Genomic DNA, 9654 nt, shown 5'->3' with positions numbered 1-9654 from the left:
TGTGTAATTGCTAATATAAAAAGTAAATACTTGCTATATTGCTTAACGTGCTGCACTTTTTTTCTCAGAAAAACCCAGCCCACCAGAAAAACTTGGAGTAACAAATGTCACAAAGGACAGTGTCTCTCTTTCATGGCTAAAACCAGAGCATGATGGTGGAAGCAGAATTGTGAGCTACCTCATTGAAGCTCTTGAGAAAGGACAGCAAAAATGGGTTAAGTGTGCAGTTGTAAAGACAACTCATCATGTTGTCCATGGTCTTAAGGAGAATGTTGACTATTTCTTCAGGGTGTCTGCAGAAAACCAAGCTGGTTTAAGTGATCCTAAGGAACTACTGCTGCCTGTTACAGTTAAAGAACAATTAGGTATGCTTCCTGACGTGTGTCAAAAGTTGATCCACATTAAAGTGGATTCATATTTTAAAAGAGAGAACGTTTTTTCATGGTTTTAAACTATTTTCTTTTTCAGAATCTCCTGAGATTGACATGAAAGGCTTCCCTCATAACACTGTATATATTCGAGCAGGATCAAACCTGAAAGTTGAAATTCCAGTTTCTGGAAAGCCAGTGCCAAAGGTGACATTGTCTAGAGATGGTGTTCCACTGAAACCTACCATGAGATTTCACACAGAAACAACCGCAGAAAGTCTCATCATTAATCTTAAAGAAAGTGTGGCTGCTGATGCTGGCAGATATGACATTACTGCTGCCAATTCAAGTGGCACCACGAAATCTTTTGTTAATATTGTTGTGCTGGATAGACCAGGTCCTCCTGTTGGTCCTGTTGTCCTTAGTGATATCACTGAAGAGAGTGTAACGCTCAGATGGCAGCCGCCAGCTTATGATGGTGGAAGTCAAGTTACCAACTATATTGTACTGAAAAGAGAAACAAGTACTGCTGCTTGGTCTGAAGTATCTGCAACCGTTGCTAGAACTGTTATCAAAGTTATGAAGCTCACAACAGGAGAAGAATACCAATTCCGCATCAAAGCTGAGAACCGCTTTGGCATCAGCGATCACATAGACTCACAATGTGTGGTTGTTAAGCTTCCTTACAGTGAGTAATATGCTTCTCATGCCATAGGTCAATGTTTTAATGCTCTGATGTTGAAAATATAATTTTTGTTAACAATTAATCGCTTCTTTTTATATCATCAGCTACCCCTGGCCCTCCTTCCACACCATGGGTCACGAATGTCACCCGAGAGACTATTACTGTTGCATGGCATGAACCAGTCACTAATGGTGGCAGTGCAGTCATGGGATACCATCTGGAAATGAAAGACAGGAATAGCATATTATGGCAGAAGGCTAACAAGACCCTTATTCGCACAACTCACTTCAAAGTCACCACCATCAGCGCTGGCCTTATCTATGAATTTAGAGTTTATGCAGAAAATGCAGCTGGCGTTGGGAAAGCAAGTCATCCTTCTGATCCAGTCCTTGCAATTGATGCTTGTGGTATGTATTCCCTAGAAAGTAAGGAAGCCCAGCCATTTACGTAGTGCTTTTTCTTTTCCCTGGGATAGTCTGTCCTGTACAGTAAGCCAGTATCCAAAACAGCTGTTATTCATTAGCAATACTCTTATGTTTCCTACTGCAGAACCACCAAGAAACGTTCGTGTGTCAGATATTTCCAAGACTGCTATCACTCTGTCATGGCAGAAGCCAGCATTTGATGGTGGTAGCAAGATCACCGGATACATCGTAGAAAAACGTGATCTTCCAGATGGCAGATGGACAAAAGCCAGCTTCACCAATGTTATTGAGACTCAGTTCACAGTATCTGGTCTGACACAGAATTCCCGCTATGAATTCCGGGTCTTTGCTAAGAATGCTATTGGTTCCATTAGTAATCCCTCAGATGTTGTGGGTCCCATCACATGTGTTGATACGTACGGTAAGTGTTTTGCAGTGATATAAAAGTACCATTTTGTGGTACTAAGAAGCTTAAAGGCAGCACCGTTTTGTAGAACTGTAGTCTTTTAAATATGGAAGGCTAGTTTACAATGATTGATTCAATAAGCTTGAATGACTGTGAGCTCTCATGATTGTAATGAACATCTCTGGCTGTATCTGCATTTTTAAAGTCTTATGGTATCTTTATTCTTTGAGCCCCAGAAATTTGCCCATGCCGCATAGCCAAAGTGGTTATATTTATACATATGGTTGCCTTTTGTGCCTGGTAGGATTACCTCTAGCTTGTTCTAGGTTTATGATTAAAGTTACATATGCTATCTTTACTTTGATCTGTGATTATAAAATGCCTATAACTATTAGCTTAAATAAAGTACAAATGTTTTTGTTTTTATCAAATACAAGTCTAAAATAAGTGGTTTTTTTAAATTATTCTCAAGGTGCACCTGAAATCGATGTGCCACCAGAATATACAGAAGTGGTGAAATATAAAGCAGGAACTTCAGTTAAGCTGAAACTAGGCATCTCGGGCAAGCCTATACCCACGATTGAATGGTTCAAAAATGGCAACGAGGTACAAACCAGTGCACTAGTGTCTATTGAAAACACAACAGAATTTGCTTCTATACTCATCAAGGATGCAACTCGACTCAACAGTGGCACCTATGAATTAAAATTGAAGAATGCCATGGGTTCAGCATCAGCCCATGTTAGAGTACAGATACTTGGTATGTTTTGAGATACAACTGTATTGTAATATTAAACAATGATAATTCAGCAATAAATACTTAACATCACCGTTCTTCTGCCTTCCACAGACAAGCCAGGACCCCCAAGTGGACCTATACAGTTTAAGACAGTCACTGCTGAAAAGATTACAATTATGTGGGACCCACCAGCAGATGATGGTGGTGCACCTGTAACACACTATGTTGTTGAAAAGCGAGAGACAAGTCGGGTTGTATGGTCTTTAATTTCTGAAAAACTGGAGGGGTGTATCATAACTACAACAAAACTCATCAAAGGAAATGAATATGTCTTCCGTGTTCGTGGTGTCAACAAGTTTGGAGTTGGTGATGCACTGGAGTCTGAACCCGTTATAGCCAAAAATTCATTTGGTAAGAAACATACAGAATAATTTATGAAACTGAATTGTCTTGTGTATTATTTGTAAGTAGTATTGATCTACTGACATTTTTTTTTTTTTTTACTCAGTTACACCTGGACCACCTAGTGTACCAGAAGTCACAATGATAACCAAGAATTCTATGACTGTTGTCTGGAATAGGCCCACTGTTGATGGAGGCAGTGAAATATCAGGTTATTTTCTTGAGAAGCGTGACAAGAAGAGTCTGAGTTGGTTCAAGGTTACTAAAGAAACAATTCGGGACACCAGACAGAAAGTAACAGGTCTGACTGAAAACAGTGAATATCATTTCCGAGTTTGTGCGGTCAACGCAGCTGGACAAGGTCCGTTCTCTGAAGCTTCTGACTTCTACAAAGCCGCAGATCCTATTGGTAAGATACCATGTTCAGTGTTTCTCATTGGTTAGAAATCAATGGAGAATGTGCAATTAGGATGGGATTGCACCAATGTAACTGGGGGCAGATGTTATTCCTCTTTATGATTAATTGTAAATATGGCTTCTGATTTCTTTTCCTCCCCTGTAAACTATCACTTACAGATAAGCCAGGCTCACCAACGAAGCTGAAGGTTGTGGATACAACCAAGACATCTGTCACTCTTGGCTGGATTAAACCTGCATATGATGGGGGAAGTCCAATTACCAGCTACGTGGTAGAGAAAAGGGAAGGTGAAGAGCAAGAATGGACTGTAGTCAGTACTAAGGGAGAAGTGAGAACAACTGAGTATGTTGTATCCCACCTTCAGCCAAGTGTTAACTATTATTTCCGCGTGTCTGCTATAAATGGTGCTGGACAAGGAGAGCCTATTGAAATGATGGAACCCGTTCAAGCTAAAGATATTCTTGGTACTGTACATTTCCATGATTTTTAATTTTTCTGTGTTTTTTTTTTTTCAAAGCATTTCTTATTTTACATTCCAAGTATGCACTATTAATTTTTACTTATTTCCACAGTGGCACCAGAGATTGATCTAGATGTTGCTCTACGGACCTCTATTGTTGCTAAAGCAGGTGAAGATGTACAAATAATGATTCCATTCAAAGGAAGACCTCCTCCAACAGTCACATGGAGAAAGGGTGACAAGAATCTTGGGACTGATGAAAGATACATCATCCAGAACACAGAATCATCTACACTACTTACTATTCCTCAAGTTACCCGAAATGATACAGGAAAATATGTTCTTACCATTGAAAATGGAGTTGGAGAAGCAAAATCATCATTTGTGAATGTAAAAGTACTTGACACGCCATCTGCCTGCCAGAAGCTGCAGCTTAAGCATGTTTCTCGTGGCACAGTTACACTAGTATGGGAGCCACCTCTCATTAATGGTGGTTCTGAAATAACAAATTATGTTGTTGAAAAAAGAGATGCCACAAAGAGGGCCTGGTCAGCTGTAACAACAAAGTGTTCTCATACCACTTTTAAGCTAACTAACCTGTCAGAGAAGACTGCATACTTCTTCCGTGTTCTTGCTGAAAATGAAATTGGACTTGGTGAACCGTGTGAGACAGCTGAACCAGTGAAAGCTGCAGATATACCTGGACCTGTAAAAGACCTAGCCATGAAAGATTCTACAAAGACTTCTGTTAAATTGCAGTGGAGCAAACCTGACTATGATGGTGGTAGCATTATATCGGACTACGTTATTGAAAAGAAGCTTCAGGATGAAAAAGAATGGACATATGCAGGCACAAGCAAGAGCTGTGAATTTGAAGTCGAAAAACTTAAAGAGCTTTCTGTCATGGAATTCAGAGTCTTTGCTAAAAATGAAAAAGGAATGAGTGACGGTGTTACTGTTGGACCCATTACAGTGAAAGAGCATATAATAACACCTGAAGCTGACCTTTCTGATATTCCTGGAGGTCAAATTGCAGTAAGAATTGGACATAACCTGCACATTGAATTACCTTATAAAGGTAAACCTAAGCCATCAATGAGCTGGCTCAAGGACAACCTCCCTCTTAAAGAAACTGAACATCTTCGTTTCAAGAAAACTGAAAACAAGATAAGCTTAAGCATCAAGAATGTGAAAAAGGAGCATGGTGGCAAATACAGTTTAATTCTTGATAATGTCGTCTGCAGAAAAACGTTCACAATCACTGTCATCACTCTTGGCCCTCCCTCTAAGCCAAAAGCACCTTTAAGACTAGATGAAATCAAAGCAGATAGTGTAGTGTTGTCATGGGAAGCTCCTGAAGATGATGGAGGAGGAGAAATTACTGGCTACAGTATTGAGAAGAGAGAAACTTCACAAATGAACTGGAAGCTGGTGTGTTCAAGTGCTGCAAGAACAACTTTCAAAGTACCAAACCTTGTTAAAGACACTGAATATCAGTTTAGAGTTCGTGCAGAAAACAGATATGGAGTGAGCCCACCTCTTGTCTCAGCAGATGTTGTGGCCAAGCATCAGTTTAGACCACCAGGTTCCCCAGGCAAGCCTGTTGTATACAACATAACCGCTGATGGAATGACCATATCTTGGGATGCTCCTGTTTATGATGGTGGTTCAGAGATTATGGGATACCATGTTGAAAAGAAGGAAAGAAACAGTATTTTGTGGCAGAAAGTTAATGTTGCATTGATATCTAGCAGAGAATACAGGATTACCGGACTGCTTGAGGGCCTGGATTACCAGTTCCAAGTATACGCTGAAAACGCTGCAGGTCTAAGCCGAGCTAGCGAGCCCAGCAAGTTTACTTTGGCAGTCTCTCCAGTGGGTGAGTGAATGATCAATCACTCATCCAAGAAAATTCTTGTCTTATAGGCCATGGTGAGCAGTATTAAAAATAAATTTTAATTATTTTCCTTTCAGACCCACCTGGTACTCCTGATTACATTGATGTCACCAGGGAAACAGTCACCCTTAAATGGACCCCCCCACTGCGTGATGGAGGCAGTAAGATTGTGGCCTACAGCATTGAGAAACGGCAAGGAAGTGAAGACCGTTGGCTCAGATGTAACTTTACTGATGTCAGTGAATGCCAATATACAGTTACAGGACTCAGTTCAGGTGACCGATACGAATTCAGAGTGCTTGCAAGAAACGCTGTTGGTACAATCAGCCCACCTTCACAGTCTTCAGGCTATATCATGACCAGAGATGAAAACAGTAAGAATTATTTCTAAATATGCTTGTATTTGGGTACTAAAACCAACTAGAGCTTCTGGATGTACTGACTGGAAAGGGGAGGCCAAGGGGGGTGGGGGGATGTGTGACTGAGGTCCTTCCAGTCAACTCAGAACATTTCTGTTTGTACTCCAAGGTGCAAGGGTCTAAATTAAAGACCCAAATCTGGCAGACATATGTCATCAATTGCTGAAAGAAATGGCATTCTACATTTGTGTTGCATATGCAGCAGCAGCAAAGTTGGGAAGAAATCATAAACTGCAATATTCTGATGCACTGAATAATTTTTGAGTGTGCCTCAGGTAGCTTGGCATACTGTAACAGCATATATTAATGGTGTCTTTCACCTATTGTTAATATGATGCACTGTATGCTTAGAGGAAAAATAAGTTTATAGTTCATGTAATAACTGCTTTTTAGAGATTGCCATTTTCTGAGTGAAAGAATTCTATATATAACGGTCTTTTATAATTAGTACATTAAAAATAGTACCAAGCCACAATACTTAGCTATATGGGAATTTAATTATTTTTTCCTTTTTTAGTTGCTCCAACAATTGAATTTGGCTCTGAGCACTTTGAAGGCCTTACTGTTAAAGCTGGAGAGAGCATTAGACTTAAAGCTCTAATCAAAGGACGTCCAGTACCTAAAGTGACATGGTTTAAGGATGGTAAGGAGATTGATAAAATAATGAATATAGAAATAACTACAGCTATTGGATATAGTACAATCTTCATTAGAGATGCTACCCGGGATCATCGTGGAGTGTACACAGTAGAAGCCAAAAATGCATCAGGCACTAAACGAGAAGATATTACCTTCAGAATACAAGGTACTGCACAAAACACTTTCAGCATGCTATTTTAAAATACTATTTTATTCTAAATGCCAACAAATTATAATTCTGAACCTTTAAAATTGCAGACACACCAGGAAAAGTTGGTGGACCAATACGATTCACAAACATTACTGGAGAAAAAGTCACATTATGGTGGGAGCCTCCAGCTAATGATGGTTGTGCTTCTATTTCCCACTACATAATTGAAAAACGTGAAACCAGTAGGATTGCTTGGGCATTAGTTGAAGACAAATGTGAAGCTTGCAGCTACACTGCACTTAAATTAATTAAGGGCAACGAGTACCAGTTCCGTGTCTCTGCAGTGAACAAATTTGGAGTTGGCAGACCATTGGAGTCTGATCCAGTTACTGCACAGATACCTTACAGTAAGTTTCCACCTCATTCTGTAGAAATAACTGTGGAGTTACCATCTTGTTTTTCTAATGACCTTTTTTCTTTTTCTAGCTCTCCCTGATGCACCAGGAACTCCAGAGCCTACCAATGTAACAGGAGACAGTATCACACTCACATGGGCAAGACCAAAATCAGATGGCGGAAGCGAGATAAATGAGTATATTCTAGAAAGGAGAGAAAAGAAGAGCATGCGCTGGGTTAAAGTATCCAGTAAGAGGCCCATTACTGAGAATAGATACAGAGTAACTGGCCTTATTGAAGGCAATGAGTATGAATTCCATGTCATGGCTGAAAATGCTGCAGGAGTTGGACCTCCAAGTGACGTTTCAAAGCTGATTAAATGTAGAGAACCAGTCAGTCCACCAAGTGCTCCTAATGTTGTAAAGGTGACAGATACATCAAAAACTAGTGTAAGCTTAGAGTGGACCAAGCCAGTTTTTGATGGAGGCATGGAAATAATTGGGTACATCATTGAGATGTGCAAAGCTGATCTCGAAACATGGCAGAAAGTCAATGCAGAGACTGTTCTTGCTACTAAATATACCGTTGTTGATTTGGAGGCAGGAGAACACTATAAATTCAGAGTTAGTGCTGTAAATGGTGCTGGCAAAGGAGAAAGTTGTGAAATTTCTGCTTCAGTCCAAACCGTGGACAGGCTTTCTGCTCCGGAAATTGATATCGATGCAAACTTCAAGCAGACTCATATTGTAAGAGCAGGTGCAAGCATTCGTCTATTTATTGCCTTCTCTGGAAGGCCTGTTCCTACTGCTGTGTGGTCCAAAGCAGATGCTAATCTTAGTTTGCGTGCTGACATTCAAACAACCGATTCATTCAGCACGCTGACTGTGGAGGAATGCAATAGAAATGATGCTGGCAAGTATGTCTTTACTGTGGAAAACAACAGTGGAAGTAAGTCTATCACATTTACTGTCAAGGTTTTAGACACACCTGGTCCACCAGGTCCTATTACATTTAAAGATGTGACTCGAGGATCTATTACTTTAATGTGGGATGCTCCTGTTCTGGATGGAGGTTCGCGTATCCATCACTACGTTGTGGAAAAACGGGAAGCAAGCCGTCGTAGCTGGCAAGTGGTGAGTTCAAAATGCACTCGACAAATCTTTAAGGTCACTGATCTGGCAGAAGGTGTGCCATATTACTACCGAGTGTCAGCAGAAAATGAATACGGTGTAGGTGAACCCTGTGAATTAACAGAACCAATTGTAGCCACAGAAGAACCTGCTCCACCTAAGAGACTAGATATTGTTGACACAACCAAATCTTCTGTAGTTTTAGCTTGGCTTAAACCTGATCATGATGGTGGTAGCCGTGTTATTGGATACCTTCTTGAAATGAAACAAAAAGGATCTGACTCCTGGATTGAAGCTGGACAAACCAAACAACTTACTTTCACTGTTGAAGGCCTTGTGGAGAACACTGAATATGAATTCCGGGTCAAGGCAAAGAATGATGCTGGCTATAGTGAGCCAAGAGAAGCTTTCTCTTCTGTTATTATTAAGGAGCCACAGATTGAACCAACAGCAGATCTCAGCGAAATAAGCAGACAGCTCATAACATGCAAGGCTGGAAGCACCTTTACTATTGATATACCAATCAGTGGGCGCCCAGCTCCAAAAGTCACATGGAAGCTTGAGGAGATGAGACTTAAGGAAACTGAGAGAGTGACCATCAAGACAACAAAAGACAGAACCACACTGACTGTAAAGGACAGTATGAGAGGTGACTCTGGTAAATACTACCTCACACTTGAAAACACTGCTGGTGTGAAAACATTTACTGTCACAGTGGTAGTCATAGGAAGGCCAGGTCCTGTCACCGGCCCGATTGAAATATCATCTGTTTCTGCTGAATCCTGCGTGTTGACCTGGAAAGAACCTGAAGATGATGGTGGCAGTGACATTACAAACTACATTGTAGAGAAACGCGAATCTGGCACAACAGCATGGCAGCTGGTAAATTCCAGTGTGAAACGTACACAGATCAAAGTTACTCATCTCACAAAATACCAGGAGTACAGTTTCCGAGTAAGCTCAGAAAACAGATTTGGTGTCAGCAAACCCCTTGAATCAAAAACAATAGTTGCTGAGCATCCATTCGGTAAGTGAAACACTTTTGAAAATCTGTTCTTTTCCTCTGACCGAGGCATTTGTAATAACTAACATTTTCATCCCCATCTTTTTTGTGTTTAG

General features: G+C 40.5%; 1 protein-coding gene across 1 annotated transcript in view; it reads left to right on the top strand.

Annotated features, from left to right (window-relative positions):
• The window catches only part of TTN (titin), a 244945-nt gene that overhangs the window by 217046 nt on the left and 18245 nt on the right, over positions 1 to 9654 (top strand). The window contains 13 exon segments of the mRNA XM_009885623.1: positions 69 to 365; positions 469 to 1056; positions 1158 to 1460; positions 1603 to 1899; positions 2357 to 2644; positions 2735 to 3034; positions 3132 to 3434; positions 3602 to 3907; positions 4016 to 5782; positions 5878 to 6174; positions 6737 to 7024; positions 7117 to 7416; positions 7496 to 9562. Coding sequence (XP_009883925.1) covers positions 69 to 365; positions 469 to 1056; positions 1158 to 1460; positions 1603 to 1899; positions 2357 to 2644; positions 2735 to 3034; positions 3132 to 3434; positions 3602 to 3907; positions 4016 to 5782; positions 5878 to 6174; positions 6737 to 7024; positions 7117 to 7416; positions 7496 to 9562 — 7401 coding nt within the window.

The sequence above is a fragment of the Charadrius vociferus genome, unplaced genomic scaffold (genome assembly GCF_000708025.1).
Source record: "Charadrius vociferus isolate BGI_N301 unplaced genomic scaffold, ASM70802v2 scaffold315, whole genome shotgun sequence".
Lineage (NCBI taxonomy): Eukaryota > Metazoa > Chordata > Aves > Charadriiformes > Charadriidae > Charadrius > Charadrius vociferus.
Note: the sequence above shows the minus strand (reverse complement) of the source record. Positions and strands in the feature narration are given on the sequence as shown.